This window comes from Zonotrichia albicollis, chromosome 3 (assembly GCF_047830755.1).
Source record: "Zonotrichia albicollis isolate bZonAlb1 chromosome 3, bZonAlb1.hap1, whole genome shotgun sequence".
Classification (NCBI taxonomy): Eukaryota; Metazoa; Chordata; class Aves; order Passeriformes; family Passerellidae; genus Zonotrichia; species Zonotrichia albicollis.
The window spans coordinates 84,579,510-84,599,290 of record NC_133821.1 but is presented as its reverse complement, the minus strand read 5'-3'; the positions used below and the strand labels follow the sequence as shown (position 1 = coordinate 84,599,290).

The following is a 19,781-nucleotide window of genomic DNA, read 5'->3' as shown; positions in this document are numbered from 1 at the left end:
TTTTGCAGCCTTCCATGCAAACAGAGAGCATATTTTATATTTGCCTTGGCTTTTCATGTGAAGATTTTGTCATATTTTCTTTTTTAGGAAAAAAAAATATTTCTACAAATCTTTGTAGCAATTTCTTTGATGCTTATTTCATTTTATTTGTATCTTATTTATTTTATTTGGTTAGATTTAATAAAGTATCTTACAATATCTTATTTATTTTATTTGGTTAGATTTAATAAATCATCTGCACTCCCTCTCTCTTTTCCTAGGCGAGTGAGCTGCAGAACATTTGCATATGCCCCATGTTCCTATTGCTGCTTTACTGCCTGCTCCATCAGAATTACTGATACTGCCCAAAGCATTATCCAGAGTTCTGAGGTGGATTTTGCAGACTCTGTAATGTGTAAACTGTCAACTAAAGCAAATTTTATTTTAATTGCTGTCTCAGACCGCCTGGGCTTCCTTGCATATGCTTCCAAAGACCTGATACACCAAGAACTGATAGAACTGCCAAATCTCTCTCTGTGTCTCATAAAAATAATCCAACTCAGAGACCCACTTAAAACACCCATAAAGTTAAACTAACACACTCATCTCACTGAAGGCAGCTGAATTTATATTGATGTTTAAATCTGTGTAAAATTGTGTCAGAGTAAGTCTTTTCTTGCTTCCTCAAAAATGCAAAGGGGGATGAAGGTGGGTGTATATGAGCCCAATGCCATTTGCTTGTTCTTTTAATATGTATTTCATGTATGTGGATGGATGAACTGAAGAAGAAAACAACACTAGACCCAGTTTAGTTATATATCATGGCCTAGAAAATCATAGCTCTCTTCACAAGATACACATTTATCTGAAATGTACACCAATTCCCTTGTGAAGTCTGCTAAGCAGAGCCAGCTGTTTCTTTCCCTGTATAATAATTTTACAAATATTGTCACTGAGTTTGTGTTACTGTAAGTCTTTTACCCATTTTTATTTTTATGCTGATTTTTTTCACTTTTTCATTTAGGCCTGCAACTAACAAGAAATTAATATATTTATTACTCCCTCTCTCAATAGATATTTCTATAATATTTGTCTATTTTATGCAGTCTCACTGTACTTTTCAAAATATCTGAGATAAGCTTACTGTTGAAAAGGAGCATTCAAGGTGGTTAAGAATATGCCTTGCTAATCATATTTTATAATCGACAGTGAGGCCATTGGAAGTTAATTCACCAAGACAACAGCTATATTTAAAGTTTAAAGTACCATGACATCTAATTTAGGTAATCAACATTGGAATCAGATGCTATTATATCAAATGAAACTTTCAGATATGGAATAAAAATTTATATTCCTTTTTCTCTAATGAGTGGTTATATTTTCATCTTTTCTGTCTTTCAATAAAACACAAGAACTTCTAGTCACGATCTGCTACATTGCTATCCTTTCAGATGGTGTTTTCTGTAATGGTGACACCATGAGTATTGGATGACATATTGAGGTTCTAATCTCAGCAAAACAGAGACTGAATGACTGTCACTGCTTTCATATATTCTTTCCCCCTTCCGTTAATCCTGCTGAAAAGATTCCCTATGATCTCAAAGGTCAGACATGCTTAGTAGTTCCTGTACTGTTAAAAAAATCCCCCTCCTTCAATCTCACAGATCCTGTAGATTTCCAGTAGTTCCAGAGTAAAGAACTTTGTTTTCTTAAGTATCCATATTTAAAAACATGGTTGTTTTCTCTTTCCTAACATTATGAAAGTGCTTCCCATACTCACAATCAAGTGTTCAGCAACTGAAACTAAATAATCAGTATGTGCACAGAAATGATGTGTCAGGGTTTCCTTGTGTTTTATGCACAACTATTCCAACTCCTGTGGTTTTACCTGCCATTTATGAAATCAACAAATTCCGGCAATACCCAATTTTTCTTCACACCATGAGACACAGTAGCAATGCATGGGTTTGATTTACATATTACAGAAATTTAATTTGCTTAAATTGATAATACTCAGAGGTTTTAAACTCATCCTCTTCAATGAGTTTTACAGGAAGAGCAATACTGATATTGTACTCACCAACGAGAGTTAATTTACTACCACAAAGGTGTTAGCATTTCAAAAGCATCACTGCAAATGAAAGAGTAATGCTGTAAGAGATTGAATTTCACTAGCAAGGAAACTTGTCAATCTTTGATTAACTTAATGATCAAATGGAGTGTGTTAGGAAACACTCAATAGTGTTGCCAGTAAAGTACAAGGAAATCCTCCAAGTAAGGATTTCCATTATAGAATAGAATGCCTGGAGGATGTAGCATATTTATGGGTCAGATGCATGTTCCAACAACTGAGAAAATAATTTTGTCACTGAGCTTCATTTTTCAGTTCTGTTGTCTGAATAAAGAGCGAAGAAGATTATGAGGTTAAGAGCAAGTATCAAGGAAGCTGTACATTACTGCAGTTTTCCATCTTCACAAAGTGAGGCTGATTTTTTTCCTTCCAAGTGCCAAAATTTTTTAGCAGTCTGGCAAAATCTGGATGCTCTACTTCCCACGGAGAGGTGAATGTTCTTAAGACTTGAAGCCCACCATGACAACTGGAAAGTGTTTGTGGTTACTCGTGAGCCAGAAAACAGAGCAGCCAGGAGCTATTCTGCAGCTTTTCACTGAACAGGAGGGCACGGGATGGTCTGTGCTCACATAGATGAGTCTCCTGCCTCCAAAGAGGATGCCAGCATCCAAACCAACTACTGGGAATGGTCCTGGCCCTCAGCCTAGCCCAGAACCATGCAAAGGTGCTGCTGGGAGTTGCTGCTTCCTTTGGGCCAGAAAGCCACTTAAAGATAAGTTTAAAACATCACTGTCCCAGTGCTAAAATCTGTGCCATAGCCCCGCTTAGTTACAAGTATGGATGCAACCTGTGTGCCCTTCTCTACTAATCAGACTTGGTTAAAGGCACCAACCTAAGACTAAGTGTGTGTTAATGGGTCTCCTGAAAGAACACTCAATGGAAGCCTCCCTGGGAATCAATGGGAAAATGGGGATGGGCTCTAAAACTGAATTCATGCTGGAATAAATTGGCAATTCCTATTTCATTTCTCTTAATTAAAGAGGAAAGGAAAAAAATGCAGTACTCCATTTAGCTGCAGAGCACAGGGGCCCTAGATAGCAGCCTCATTCAGGTCCAAAGAAGAGCAATAAAGCTGGTAAAGAGTCCAGATGACAAGTCTTATGGAAAGTGGTTGAAGGAGCTGGGTTTTTTAGTCTGGAGGAGGCCCAGGGGAGACCTCTACAACTGAAGGGATGCTGCAGTGACATGGGTGTCAGTCTCTTTTGCCCTGTCTCAAAGGAAAACATACGAGGAAATGGCACAAGGGAGATTCAGATTAGTTATTAGACATTGGTTTTGCACTGAATGAGTGGTTAAGCATTGAAATAAGTTGCCCTGAGAGGCAGTGGAGGCACTGTCTATGGAAGTGTTGAAAAGGCATACTGGCTAAGGCACCTGAGCATATGGGTTAGAGATGATTATGGTGGTCCTGGGTTGATGACTGGACTTGATGATCTTGAAAGTCTCTTCCAACCCTGATGATTTTGTAATTCTGTGAAAATTGACAGCTGGAGAGAGAAGGGGGATGTACTTTCTCCTTTTGATGCATGCTTAGGGAGTGACAATCTAGTCTGTATGTGGTTGGATTACAGAAGAGCTTTAAATGGTGAAACAAAATTTCCTCAGTGAAGCAAGGTCAGGCACTGGAGCAGACTGCACAGGGAAGTGGTTGAATCACCATCCTGGAAGTGTTCAAGAAACATGTGGATGTGGCACTGTGGGGACATGGTTTAGTGCTGAACACAGCAGTGCTGCATTAACAACTGCACTCAATGACCTTAGAGATCTTTCCCAAACTTAACAATTCTATGACTGTGTGATTCTAAAAATCAAATCTACTAAACATACATTCCAAATATAAATGTTTACTGGATTATTTGAATGAAAAAATGCAATAAATTAACCTCTATTTCAGAATAATAAATTGTAAATAATGAAAGGCTCTTTGCAAAGCAGAGAATTTAAAGACCAAACCCAAAATTCATATAATGAAAAAATATCACCAAGAACTACACAAATATAAAATCAAATGATCTAGCTACTAAAATACACATGTGCTCAAAATCTTGTGGGAATCAAATATTCCAGTAAAAATAAAGGGAGAGATGGAAACACAAGTTTCTTATTATCACACTTCATATGTTATAAAACCTAAGAGTTAACTTATTTTTGGCAAAGGGACAAAGATTGCACAATACTCTGGCTTACATAAATATTTTCTGTTGTTGAATGCATCTTAAATGTGCCTTGCCATATATTAACCTTATGCACACAGTGTACCATGAGGTCTAAGAGGGTCCCAAAGATGCCTGTGTTTCAAAATACTGACAAAAAGCTGCCAGCATCCAGTGAGCCAGGTGTAAAAATGTTACTCAACAATTTTTAGTGTAACTGAAAGCAGATAAAATCATTTGAGCAATAAAGACTTAAGATTTTGACTCCCAATAAGTTGCCATATTTGGACAAATTAATGCACATATTTTCTAGAATGCTCCTTTCTGAAAATACGTAAAATTTCTCTTTTTAAAAAATATTCTTGTTTACAATCACAAAGTGAAATATGCCTGTTATTATTATATATCAGTTTATCCTCCTGTTTCTCATTTTTAGTTCCTTTCACCTTTAAAGGAAGAAGTTAATGGTGGAAATGGTTATGAAGCAGTGGATATGCAGATATTAACCACATACATTACATGTATTAACCACATGCATATATTAACCCCAGACTTCATGTCACCACTAACATGGAACTTCCTTCCACTGAAGATTTTATAAAGTAAAGGAAGAAGCAATGATTTAGTAAGAGTGAATGTTTAAGAATAAAAACTCCCTATTCTCCATTTATCAGCCACTAACAGACAGCTGGTCCTGAGCACAGTTTGCCATTGGCAGAGGGCAAGGATATGGTCCTGCTTCAGCCTTCTTACCCTGCTTCACAGGGACAAAGAAAAATGTTCAGAGATACAGAACATGCAGTTACAGCTCTCACTCTCATTGAGTTACACAAACCAAGACTGAATTGCAGAAGCAGTGATATTTGCATTAAATTTTAAAATCAATGTCTTTCATAGTAGTACTCCTCATAATTTATATTACAATCATTCCCATATATTTTCCCACTTCTAACCAGCAATCTGTTCGCCTCAAGATAAGAGACCACTATAAAAATCACAATCACGCTTAATTTTTGGTGTAACACGTAACGCAATTGGCAAATATCTAGTGATTCGCTTATAAATTATTTAAAGATGAGAACAAGAAAGTCATAAATATATGTCTCACCATTATTAATTCTTTATATTCCAAGGGCATTAAAGATCCAAATTCAGACTCAGAATTGCATCAGTCTGCTTTATCATATGTAACTAAGATCAAGCCTTCTTTTTTGTTTGTTTGTGTATAACAGAATCGAGTTTCCACAGGAAATACATGGCATTAGCCATAGGCTGAGAGCACATGCACTGCTTTGCTAATAAAGCAACTCCCACTCCAGAAGGTTCATGTACCTGAAGTTCTGATGCTCGTTTCATCATCTCCAGGGTGATGTAGCAACCAATAGAATGAGCAATCAGTACCAGCTTTATATCTTTTGATACATTCTTTTTGAGGAAGTTCAGCTTATGCTCTACTTGGCCGTTAAGTCCAAAAACATCCTCTAGCTCCTTAATATCTGTGTCTGAAACATAAAAGAAAAGAAGTCTTTTGGTTCAGTGAATAAAATTTCAGGCATGTCTTTCTTTCTTTTTTTTTTTTGCCCCTCTTCTTTGTAGAACACTGAAATAAAAATATGTATTAATTTTAAAAAACCTGAAATAAACCAAACACACAAAAAACCCCAAACTTCACCAGACCTAAAAATTTAATTTTCAGTTACCACCACTGGAAAATACTGACTGATAAATCACATGCACTGGACGTAAAGCCTTATGTGTAGCTTGGGAACCCAGCACAAGGTATGTAAACACAGGGAGATTTCATAGCACATGATCCACTATTTTCATCTACTTCATTCAGAACAAGACCAAACTCAGGGCATTGGATGAGCTTAAATCAACCCAACTTTACATCGAGAGATCAGGACCTACAACAGCAATACTGCCCAGCAATGAGTCCCTCCCCACAGAAGACAAGGAACCATATATGTCATCATGCACTAGCAACCTTCAGATATTCAAAATATCCTGTATTAAAGATGCACAAAAATGTCATGAGCCATGGAATGAGGAAAAAGAGAAAATGCCTATGTGTCAACAGAGAACACTAGCACCTACATAAAATATTCCTGTTAAGGCAGGTTCTTTTCATTGTCAATTCAGCTGCAAAGAGGAAAATCAAGTTAGAGCTTCATAGCTAGATTACAGTACAATTTCATTCCTGTTTTGCCAAGGACCTTCTAAAGGGGCTTGGGCAATCCATCATGATGAGGATTTGGCTCCTTGCTTCCTGGCCAGTCAACAAGACAAACTGAACTGGTGTCTGTAAAAATATACAGCAATTCAGGCATTTTTGCTTATTACAAGGGTGACATGCATCTGAAGTTCCCCAGGCTAAGGGGGTTCACAGCTTTTTCATCTGCTAGTAAAGTGCTTTACCCACTAAACTAAACACTAAGTTAAGGATATACCACTCCAGTTTATGTTGGACTACTCTAATCACATGACTGTAAGAAGTAATATTAAAAAGAGTAATAGAAAAGAGACAAAAAGAATGAAGGAATAAATGCCCCTAGCTTATCTAGACAAGACGGAGCGGTACTAACATAACCTGATCTCTTAAATCTTTGCTGTTATCTCAGGATTCAGTTTCATACTACAGATTAAACCTCTGATATTTTATGCTCCTTACAGGCTGACAAGCAGTGCAGTTTTAGCCTGAAGTAAGCTAAACCTCCTGGCAGCATGTTTGGATACACAGTGGGGACCAATAAGTTACTGAGCCGTGGCCCTACAGATGGCTCCTGGGCTGCTGGCAAAAGCCACCCACCTCTAACAACTCAGGAGCAGCTAACAGAGCGCACACACAGCCCTAACTGGCCCAGTAAGGTGCTTAACTTCCCACTTGGTGTCTTCTGATGAGCTCTGCTACAGTCCCCTGTGTGAAAAATAGATGTGGAAGAAAGGGTCCATCAGGCAAAGACATTGTAAAGATAAATACATTTAAAAGACTGAAATGCATTGAAAAACTACTGTACAAGAAAGTCAGAATCGTAGTTCTGTTTCAGATTGTTCTGCACCTGCTTGAGGAAAGAGGTAACTATGAGTTAACTGCCTATGACTGTGAACATTTATCAAATTATGGCTGTCAGTGCTTTAATTCATACACAGTAAATTTTATGGCAACTGGACAGTAGCCTCAAATACTAAAGATTACTAACACTGCTGTAGTGAAGTTATCGGGAGGTTGATAGTGACAGAACTAATTGGTAGCCCAAGTGGGCTGGCACTACATCACCTTTTTGATCATCTGTACGAAACATACCCTTTAGAAGCAAAATAATTGCTCAAGATGGATCTTTTCTGAGTTTAAATAATTACCATCAAAGTCCCAACAAAGTTGTTCTTCAGTTAAACTAGTACTTCTGCTAAAACTACTGATGCTCATATCCCAGCATAATTTAGAGCAATTTACTCAAAACAAAAAAGGGTTTACCAAAATATACCCAAGGAATGCAAAATTAGATGAGAAGTGATACTTTGTTTATTAGGCTTTCTGCATATAATGGAAAACAAAGAGTTTGTTCTATTTTCCAAAATCCTACATAAAAGCCTAAGACAAAACCACTGTTTTTAAATTTAGTTTCTACTTTTAGCAAAAGCTGCCTTTCCTACATTAAATTACACAGCAGCTCAGCCTCATGCAGGAATTGGTGGTCTACATCCCAGGTCTAATTACAGGTATATGTAACACAAAAATCCCCAGCATAGTAGAAACATGATGGCCTATTGGATAGAGCAACAAGTGAAAGAGTAAGTTAAATTAAGTATATATGTATTACAACACATATTGCAATATATATGTGTTGGTAACATATATAGTGTTGAGTTGAGTGAGTCAATTGTCCCTTATAATCATTTGCTATCATTTCTGTATTGTTTCACTCAGGCCCTTCCATCTCAGTTTATCAGCACATCTTTTAATGTTTTACATTTCATTTCAATTATTGAAAATAAGTGTTTTCAGCTTATTTTCCAGTTAAAGCAAGGGAAAACGAGGTAAAGTAGGTGTATAAATCTTGTAGAGAACTTTTCATGGTTCACAAGACCCCAAATACCAAGGAGGAAAGAAGACAAATTTTTATTTGTATTATTCAGTCTCACGAGGTTAATGGCTTTTCCGTATACGAATTCAGCATCTGCTAAAAGAGCTGCTGAAGACTGCTGCCATGAAATTAATAAATAGCACAGCAGAGACAGTCAAAGCCCATCTCAATCCTTTCCAAGTTTAGATTAACTATGTTAGACAAATACAGTTAATTAGCTAAGACATTACATACCTAATTTAATGTTTATTTACCTAATAAATAGCAGTGTAGACATTCTGGCCAACATATCCAAAGCTATTGGCCCCAGTAGAAATGTGCCTGTTCAGAACAGCTGTGTTGCCAGAGCAAGAACCCTGAGGAAGGACATGGCTGGGGATTCAGAATAAAGTGAAAACAATGGTTTTTACCTCCTTGCTTTTGGCCAGACTTGAGAACACTCAATTCAAGTCTGTGCACCAGTATTTCCTTAAGGGAGCTAGGGAGAGTTGAGCCTGCAGAAGTGATTTTTAATTGGATGGATGGGTCAGTTGTGATTGATGATGATCATGGACGCTCATTCTGCTGTGGGCCAAATCATCCCCAGTGCATCTGCTCACACATTCAGAGCAAGGATGCTCTGATTCCCTTGGCTACTGGCCTGTGCTGCACACACAGAGAACCTCTCTGAGACTGCCAGTGAGTCCTGACAGCCAAGGCTGACCCCAGAGAACTGTTTCAGCTGTTTAGTACAGCCTTTCCTTTTCTTCTGAAATAGTGGTTTATAGCCAAACCCAATCACCTTGGCACTATTCCTAGAGAAGCCACATTGGGGAATGAGCATGCAGTGTGGGGTCTGGTAATCCCTATGCAAAACTCTCATCATGGACCAACCCCACACTCCTCAGGTGAAGCTCCAGTGTCACAAAACCATGAAATACTGAAATAGACATCCTATTTGACATTTGGACAAACATAAAATTGCCCACGCCTTGTGTCACTTCATGTTTCCCCAAAACAAAGGCTACACTTCTAACAGTCCAAAATGTGCAAGAGCTGGGCTGCATCACAAGTCGGAAAGATTTATTTATTTATTTTACAGAATAAAATCACCCAGGGATTATCCAAAATCAACATGAATTTCTTGGGTGGAGAAGCTTAAATGGGTTCTTTATATAAGCAAACAGACTTGCACAAACACACTGGCAGTCAGCACTCCAATGGCTCTCCATCAAAGAAGAGACCAGAGTGACTTCACCTCAGGTGTGGAATACATGCCATGGCTGAAGGAGAGCGCTTTTAAGCAGTTTTCAGATAGTAGAAATTATACAACTTGTACCTTATGCTACAAACACCCCATCTGGGCCAAGACATGATTTTAAGACTTTATTTATAGGTGTATTAAAAGAAATACTGTATTTCTTAATTTTTTTTGGCAAAGAATTAATTTTCTTTCAGAAAAACAAATGCGCCATCACTTGAATGAATGTCTTTTTCTAACCTCTGCTAAAACTACAGGCAGAAAACAATGATAGATTAAAATGAAGTGTTTGCTCTAAGATTAGTCAACAAGTTAATCTTGCTAGGAAAGAGGACTTTGGTTTTCAGGGAAATAACAGAGAATTGTGTTTGTTTGCTTTTCTGCTGTGTATGCAAGGCAAATTCTTATGCAAAAAAAAAGTGTAGTAGTTATATGAGCAGACTTGAGGCTGCCAATTCATAAAAGTTAGCCTTTCATTAAAAAGTCTGCTGAATCATAGATTTCTTTTTACTGGGAGATTCAAAAAGATACCAGAGGCCTGACTTTCTAACAAGACCTTCAAATTTCTGCACACCTTTGCACTTCCCAAATTTCAGAGTTTTACATATCCAAAGCCTGAACTGCCCTGGTCACAACAGGTGACTGAGTATTTGAGCTCAGTACATATGAACACTTGTCCACTTGTCATGGAGTGACTTTGAAGTATGTCCTAAGATCAGCTCATAAACAAGGCCTCTGAATTACTCCTGAACAAGCAAGGAACCATGAGGAAAGATGACTGCAATTACACACCATGAAGTAAAGGGAGGTAAGAACCACTGGTCTACCTGCACTGTATCTTCCTCTTTCATGGACCATTGACTCTAAGAAGTGGAGCAGGATAGCTTAGGACAAACTTCAGTCAGTCACTTCTATAAACTCACATGCTCAAGAATTTTCAGAACTGGACCTTTTGCAGGGTAAGGACAAGTAAGTGTCTGGAGACTGAACTAGTGGGGTAGTTCAGGGACATATAAATTCCTCTTCATCTCCAGCAAATACCCAAGTAAAACCAACATATTGGGTCAAGTGCTTTAGGCTTTATATACCACCTCTTTTTTCCACCACAAACACATAGAGACTGGTGGGAGCAGCAGAAGTTTTGATTGAATAATCTGTGTTTAGATGAAGCAGCATTTGGAAAGTTTTTATCTTTTCCTTTATGTAGTAAGAGGCAGAAACTACAACTGAAGTACTTAGATTAGCCATTAAATTGGTGTGCATAATATGAAGTCTAATTCTGGAAATTAAATAAATAATTTGAATGCTTTTTTCCCTCACAGCAAAAGACCATAATTCCTCAAAACTGAACCATGACATTTGAAAGTGTTAAAATAGAACTGTAAGCTTAAAAATTGAGACTTAATGTTTGTGGGTCTAGTACAGGCATCCCCTAAAGATACATTGCTCAAAGCCTATTTCACTTTCATTTGATTAGTGAACCATGGATAATTTGTATCAGCAAGCAATAAAATGTCAAAGAAATAGGACGGAAACCCTGAAAGAATGTTAAATAAATATTGAAGAACTCCTTGTGACACTAAGAACCAGGTCTTAAAGCATTGTGTTTTAGATTAACCCTTAGACCTTAGTCTGGCCCTAGCACCCTCAGGAACTGTTCATGCAACTTTTAAGATAAACACACCATTCATTAGTGTTTATTAGAGCAATTACTTTTTGTAAAGGTATCCTCCAAAAATAAATTACCATTTACTCAAGATACTGAAGTGGTCATCTGTATTATTTTCTTTACTAGAAAAATAACAGGGCCTTATTTTACAAACTGAACCACTGATTTCCTTTGCTTTCTACACACCTATTGCTGGGAACTTGTTTAACACCTAATATGTTTTTCAAAGGAAGCTATATTATAATTGAATTAGTACAGGAGTAGTCTGACAGAATGAACTAATAAACATGACAAGTACTAAACCCCAGATTTTTATCAAAAGCATACAGGAGCACTCTGAACTTTTAAAATTATCTCTTAGAAACTTATTTTATTTTACATTTCCAGTCTTGCTCCCCTCTGTTCAGAGTAACTATTATCAAGTAATTATGAAATAACAGTACAAACTTTGAAGCAGAATTTTGTTGGTTGTCCCCAGGGCAAGGCAAACACTATTAAGAAGTGTTTTATTATGCAGTTCTACACCAATCAACATCTCCATTCCAAGCACTTTAATGAGCATAAAGTAAAGGTTATATGGGTGATTTACATAATGTATATGGTAAAGTTTTCTATATTTGAATGACTGCACTTTATAGTCAGTAAGCTGAATAACTGCAGGAAGTGCAACCTGTAAGAATTCTCAGCATCGTATTATGAAGAGAGAAAACAAACAGTAAAACAAACTTACAAAAACTCCCACACTTTGCAGGGTACAAGCTAGAGACCCATCCCTGTATAGGAGCAGATCTGAATTTCCAACATAAAATGACCTCAAGGAGCCAAAAGCAAAGAGGTCTGAGTCCCTGAGAAGGTGATTGTACATGCTATGTTTCTTGTTTCTGAAACCAAGGGCAAGGCTGTGTGAATGCCACCCACACAAATAAAACTGCACACTTAACACAACTTGCTTTTATACAGATTAACAATGGAAGAAAACCAGAAGAATGATGTTCTGCACACCACCAAGAATGGGGAGGTGTAGCAGAGATGGTAAGGAAAGGACAGTAGAAATTGTGTGAGTATTGAAGGGAACAAAAATAGATGAGTATCACTTCACAGGCATTGATTCCATTGGTTATGACAAATGAGGTGCTGCACCACAGCAGGCAAGTCCAACAGCCACACCTATTGAAAACAGCACTTCAAAACTTTGGGAAGTTTAAACAGATACAAATAGAGAAAGAAGGACTGAGAGCAAACAAGGGAGAGCCACAGTTTAGAGCAGAGTAAGACAGCTGGCCAAGGAAGACAACCATGTTATTTCACAGACAGGAAATAAAAAGAATTATTTTCAAAGTAAGAGAAAATGAGAAGGTGCACACCATGATGTTAAGAGAAAGAAAAGGGAAAAAGCAGGGAGTTGGGAGGGACAGTCATACAACAGCCCAAGTTACAATACAGAATCTGTACTTCACAGTGATTGGACAGATGGATGGGTGACATTTTCTGAACTGTTTGATGCTTCTACTGAATTCAAGCTGTAACTTTTAATTTGCCAGGCCAGTCACAATTCTTCTTGAAAATCTCTCCCAAAATTTTATCCATTAGTGTGGTATCAGCCAAGACTGATATGTTCAATTAAGTATGACTCTTCAGAATAGTACTAAAATAACAGTAATGCACTTCCTGTTTCACCAGCTCTTATAATAGGCATTAGGATGGCATCCAATAAACTTAGTCTTTTTCTTTGCCCTTGTGAATATTCATCTTGGATGACACTGTTTCAATAGAAGTATAAAGAAAAGTGTAGGTTTCTATGTTCATTTGTCCATAGAAATGTTAAATTTAATATTGTAAATTATGTAACAACAACATCCTTTTTAAGGAGTACATTATCTACTTAGGCAAGTATAACATTTTTCCATCTTTCACCTGTATCCCTCAAAACTGATAGATTATAAGAGCCCTTCAGGATTATTATCTTCTATTCCCTACTGCAATAAACTGGTAGCACAGAACTGACTTCAAAGAGCTGTCAAAACCTGCAAAAATGTCAGTTTATGGCAGCAGAGAACACAACCCCCTGCTAGTAGTGCTAAGGGCTGTAGCACAGCACATCTGCAAAATATTCTGCAATACAGTGCCATCTCACAGGACTCAGTCCCAACACTCCCAACCTGCCTTGAAAAGCTTTGTAATCTCTGCCTGGGCTCCTCCTCACACAAGGAGTGGGACCTGACAGCAGAGGGAACCAACCATGGCTCAGTGACTCCCAGCACTGATTCCCACTGGCTAAAGAGAAACAGACAAAACAGCACCTGCAAAAGTCGGAATTTATGAAAATCAATGGGAAAACTCAGCAGAGCAAATAGAATTTCACCTTGTACTTTGTATAAATGTAGCAGGTTTCTTTATCAGTTGCCGATGCTTCAAGTAACTATTTGCATAAGCTGTTCAGTGCAAATTTTGTATCTTTGGGGAAGAAACACATTTTTGTGAAATGACTGCTTTAAATTCTGATTTTTATCTTTTCTTCTCCAGTGTTCTGTTACACTGTTTAACATTTAATTCTCTGTTACCAAGATAGCAGTTTCCTTTTTAATCTTCCTGAAGAAAATGCTGAAGGTTTCTTTCTTATCCACCCACCTGAAATGCCCAGCATACAACCATGGCAACCTGCCCAAGGTATTGCTGTGATGGCTTTATTCTACTTGGGAGTTTACCTGATAGGTGAAATAGAGACTCAAGTGCCACCAGTAAAAAAACTGAGCACTTAAAGGGGCTACAACCAAGACAGAGAGGGACTTTTACAAGGGCATGAAGTGACAGGAGAAAGAAAAATGGCTTTAAACTGGAAGAGGACAGGTTTAGTTCAGGTATAAGGAAGAAATTCTGCACTGTGAGTTGTGGATGTCCCATCCCTCAAGGCCAGGCTGGACTGGGCTTTGAGCAGCCTTATCTCATGGAAGGTATCTCTGCCGATGGTAGGGGATGAATAAGGGGTTTTTGGTGTTCATTTGCACATGTGAGAGGTCCTTCATGGAAAGTAAATCAGTTCACCAAAACAGTTCTAGAGTCAGAGTCCTAAAAAGTCTGGTTTCCTCACTCATTTACATTAGCAGGCATTGAAGCAACAGCTCAATACAAACATTTTGAAACTACCTGAGGCTTTACAGTATAATTTATATAATAAGACATCACCTGAGTTTTACCTGGACTCTAGACACAAACAGCTCCAAATATGCTCTTGTACTTTCATACTGAAGTGTATTCAGGAACACCGATATTGCCCTCTTTGTGATTAACTGAAAAATCCCCCAAATCACATAAACCATAACATGGAAGGAAGTGGCAGCAAGCTCAGCAATAATATGCTTGAAACCATAGTTCTGTTCTAAAAAAAGTGACAATGAAAGTGCCAAAGAATTTTAATTATCTACAATGTTTAGATTGTAGTAATTCCCCAAGTAATGGGGAATTACTTGGCAAAAAAGTAGTCACCTGACCACACCAAGTAATTCAATAGCTCTAGTAAATTAGGTTATTTTTATATATTTATTAATTGACAAAACCTCAAATTCAGCCTTTAGAAAGGTAAGAATATGTCTATCTTAAAAGCAAGACAGTAGTGCCATGTGGTATCAAAACCAGAAGAAAGAAAAACTTCATCCAGCAAGCAGCAATGAGACTCACTCATTCAACCTGAATCCACAGTACCACATAATTTTGTTCTTTATCATTTCTTCAAACACTCTGCCTCTACTCAGATCTTACAAATTTAAGATACACTAGAGGTAACAGTAATTCATTACTGATTATTTAAGAATGAGGCCATTTGCAGTCACTTCTTCTGCCCACCCTGCCTTACAGTTTCCTGTATTTTCCTGAGATGCATACATTGCTCCTCAAAGGAAGGGAAATTCCTGAAACTGAAACAAAACCAGAAAGGGTCCATGTTCCAAACCTGATTATTTTTAGAATCTGGAATGATGATGTGCATTACTGATGGTTTCTCACTTTTACAGCTATAGATCACTATCAATTAAAAATAAAAATGTCATTAAGCACTGGACTGATCCCATCAAAATCTGCAACATTTGCTGCAAGTTGTGTGGATATCAAAATTAAATCAAAGGTTACTAATATAAATTAGAATTGCTAAATTAAACTATTGATCAGCGTTTCTTCCTGCAGCCAACCTGTGAAGTGAATAAACTTTTTGGCTCAACTACAAAAACAAATCCAGGCCTCTTACACCTTCAGACATAAGGATTATTCCCTGCTGTGGAGTTACTTCATTGTCATTCTGTTAGCAGATGCAGGAATATCTTTCAAATTGAGTTGTGTTAAAAGATTCCTAAATATTCTCCCTGGGGAAAATAACCTGATCATATAAATACTGTGGGTTTTTTTGAATTACATTAGGTTTTTACCTTCCTTTTAACAGTATGGTAAACATTTAAGCAAGCGACTCTAAAACATCATAGCACTGCTCATCCCAGGGAACTGTGACCTGCTTTCAGACAGACACCAGAAGATGGAACTTTTACCTTTTGACCAGGTAGAAGATTCTTGAACACTTCCCCCACCCCCCCCCCCCACTAAAAGCCACCTGCATCTAAACAGAAATGCTGGTATCAGCTGGTATCAAGTCAGAACATACCTATGTCGTGGGATGAAATGCACAAAATAACACATAAACAATTTCAAAGCCTACATCCAAAGGTTCCTGGAATGCAGTAAAGATATTGTGCTCTCTAAAGGATGAATTCTTGCCTTTTTTTTTTAACATCTTGTTTTCTGGGTAAAGATCCAGAGGATTGTATCATTTTTCAAATATCATTAAAAACAGAATTATATTTTTCTTATTTGTAGTTATGGATAAAAAAATCTGGTTCTTTTAACCAAGGAATTAGTTGAATAAGGTACTAGAATGGATTTAAAAGCTCTCCACATGGACATTTTTTAATAATATTCCAATAGATATTATGTCAACAGACTTAGTGGAAAACCCTGAAAGAAATAAGAGAATGCAGAGAACCCATTTTTCCTATAGTCATAAGAAATGTAAAGTCAAAGTCCTATTCCTTGTAATGTCAGCAAAAATTAGTCAATACTCCATCAAACTCAATGGGATATACATTAAGTGGTATCAAAATGAGCTTAATAGTGTTTAAATGATCTTTACAATTAAATACATGGCTGGTAAGGTATGATAATATAAACACTTAAAACTGTTAATATTTTGAATGGCCAGAAAAGAAAACAACAGAGCAACTTAGAAATATTTAATATATAGCAAAATTTTAATTTTCTTACTTTTGATTTTGAATAGACCAAGACTTTTAGACACACACTTAAAATTAAGCAGGACTGATAAAGTCAATGCCAAACGCCAAGGTATCACTCTAAGGATGTATTTGCATAATTATGGGCATGATTACAGGACCTCCATGAATAATTAACTGAATGTGGTTTAAAGGAAAGTAACTGGAGTAGTGCAGCATCCCTAGGGCTGCTTACTTTTCACACATCTAGATTTCAGGCATTCCAGTGGGTTCATAAGATGAACTGACCATTTGTTTCCTTAAAATAGACACTTAGTATTAAAGCCATACAGCAAAATTCAGATCTTACCAGTTTAAGACAAAAACCTCAACATTTAAATGGCTCCTAATAACTTTTACACATGCACACACGCTCCCTTCCTTAGGCTGCCTTTTCCAAGGAAGGAATAAGGTTTCTGGGCAGCAGCAGTTGCTGGATCTCGAGGGGCAGCAGGACTGCGCTGCAGTGACAACTCCTGTCCATCCTGGGACAACAGCCAGTCCCTCTGTGCACACCCTGACCTGGGGTCCCTCACTGCTGACAAACACCACGTGATTAGCTCCATGTGATTCATCAGTGCCAAGGCCAGCTCCGTGAACAGGAACCTTCACCTCTCTATACATTAAAAAACTACACTTGGTATGAAATAGTTGTGAAACCAGCATAATTCTACTGTGATGGCATGCTCAAAACTTGGGGTTTTTATTGTACCTACAGTGTGATACCACTACACTGGGAGACACTGTGTCATAGAAATCTGCATTACAGTTAAGCAGAATTAGGCCATAAACATGATTACAGAGTTTTCTGCATCTCTAATACAGAAATATAACTGACTAAACCTCAAAGGAACTTATACTAAATATAATTAATGATTCTCAGATATTTTAATTGATAAGCCTAGGAAGCAGAAAATGTTGTTGAAATAGAAATTAATGTGAATTAAATGTATGTAACAAGTATTAAATGTGTATATGCATAAGCTTAAAGTATGTATGTGAGATGCCAGCCCAGCTGCCTTCCTACTGCTTTTCTCCCATATATATAAATATGCCAGACATAAACGCTTTTTAAACACATCTATCACTGCATACCCCCGTGTGGCCACATATCTGTTGTTATAACTAATCATACAGTGCTGAAGCATGGATAAGGATTTGCTGGTCAAAAAACTTCTGAGTACAAGAGAGATTAATTCTGAAGTGTTTTTGTACTGACCAAAGAAACTGCCAGTATCTCTGATTCACCTGATTCAGCAATGTAGGTATTTTCCCTCATCAGCAATTGCTAAAAACATCTATTCTACTTAAAATAAATGAGTCACAAGCCAGCAAAAACTACCAAATGCATACAGAGTCCCTGCGTCCGTGTAACTTCTGTCCCTGGAAATGTTCAAGGCCAGGCTGGATGGAGCTGTGAGCAACCTGGTCTAGTGGAAGGTGTCTCTGTCCATGTTAACTACATGACATTTAAGCTCCCTTCCAACCCAGGCCATTCTATAATTCTGTGATACACAAAAACAAGGAAACGTCCCTATTTTTAGGAACCCAGTTCTTGGAACACCAAACTTCCATGACCTCCTCCTCTCCTGTTTGCAGCAGTGCAGACCACAATCCCACTCCTTGCCAGCACCACACATTCATGGTGGTACATCTCCAAGGGCATTGCAGCAAATGCTTACACAGAAGTGTTATTGGAAAAGTATTCTTAGTTACTATTCATTCCCCTTAGCAAGTGGAAAGCAGCTAAAGTGCCAATTGCATCTGATCAGCCAGATCATAGTTAGGGAATCATGGTCCTAAATAACTCATAACCTCTTATTACAGAACACCACACTCTTTGTCTTGCTCAGGCTACTATTCTGGGTTCTCTCCTGCCAGCACAGCATATCATGATGGTAAAAACTTATGGCTCATATCTGCTAATCATACCCATACTTCTATCTGTCCATCTATCTGGACAACCAGCCAGCAATTAACAAGATTATTAACTTGCTGAAGTATAAATTCAATTTTACCCCAACAATTTCAGTCATTTTTTCTGGATTTATACCACTTGAGCTAGAGGCAGATTCTCACTCACAGCCGATTTTGCAGTTTCATTAGAAGCCAGAGGGCTGCAAAAGCCAACTCCATTCAGATGAATTATAACAACAGCCAAGAAGCAATATATCAAATAAATTTAAGCTACATACCACTTCCAATTTTTCCTGTAATGCTAGAATTTATTTCTTTTTATGCACAACTTAATTTGAGTTCAAAACTTCACACTGATGGTACATTAACATTTCAGGTTCACATAATCAATGTCTTCACAGATAATTTATTATTCCTTCACCACTTCTCTGCTTTTCCCATACTGTTTCTTAGGATGTAATTCAGTTTCAAAATGGTCTGAAGGCCCTACTCCCCCTGTGTAAAGAGCAAGCAGTGGAAACACTCTTTTGATGGACAAGAAACCAGTCATGACCTATCTTTTTTCACCAAGAACCATAAACTAAGGCTAGTTTAGCAGATTTTAAGGACACACTATTATCTTCTAAAGTCAATAGAACATTAAAGATCTAACTAGAAATTTATTTTGTAAATTGACTATTAAGAATGCCACTCAAAATTTCCTGTCATTCAGAAGGAAAAACATGCCTTGCTGATTTGACTGTGTCTAACTCAGTACTCATCCATATTGTTTACAAAGTTCTAGAGATTTATCTTGAATATTATTTATCATTTAACCAAATATGGTATCATCAAGTAATGAATGCTGACTAGCTACTAATTAGGTATATGACATTTTAATACATCAATTGTGCCTCTTTAGTTGATTAAGATATGAATCACAGGATTCCATAGTTCTGTAGCACTTGGCAAACACAGACTATTAGGGCAAATAAATTAATAATTTATTTCTGATTAAATTTTTCTTTACTCTCAGTCTCACTTTCCTACCGAAAGTAGTTTATTGGCAGCCCTAAGGACAAACAAAAGCATGCCTTCCATCTTCTTGAAGGACACTGAGGCATTGGAGTGTGTCCAGAGAAAGGCAATGAGCTGGGGAAGAGTCTGAAGCACAAATTTGATGAGGAGCAGCTTAGGGACCAAGGGGTGTACAGCTTGGAAAAAAGACGTTCAGGGAGGACCTTGTGGCTGTCTACAGCTACCTGAAAAAAGGGTGTGGCCAGGCAGGCAGGGGTTCGTCTCTAAGGGATACAACAGGA

General features: G+C 37.6%; 1 protein-coding gene across 1 annotated transcript in view; it reads right to left on the bottom strand.

Moving 5' to 3' along the window:
* The window catches only part of LDAH (lipid droplet associated hydrolase), a 112,069-nt gene that overhangs the window by 59,179 nt on the left and 33,109 nt on the right, over positions 1-19,781 (bottom strand). The window contains exon 4 of the mRNA XM_074538038.1: positions 5,596-5,765. Coding sequence (XP_074394139.1) covers positions 5,596-5,765 — 170 coding nt within the window. The remainder of the gene's footprint in view (positions 1-5,595; positions 5,766-19,781) is intronic.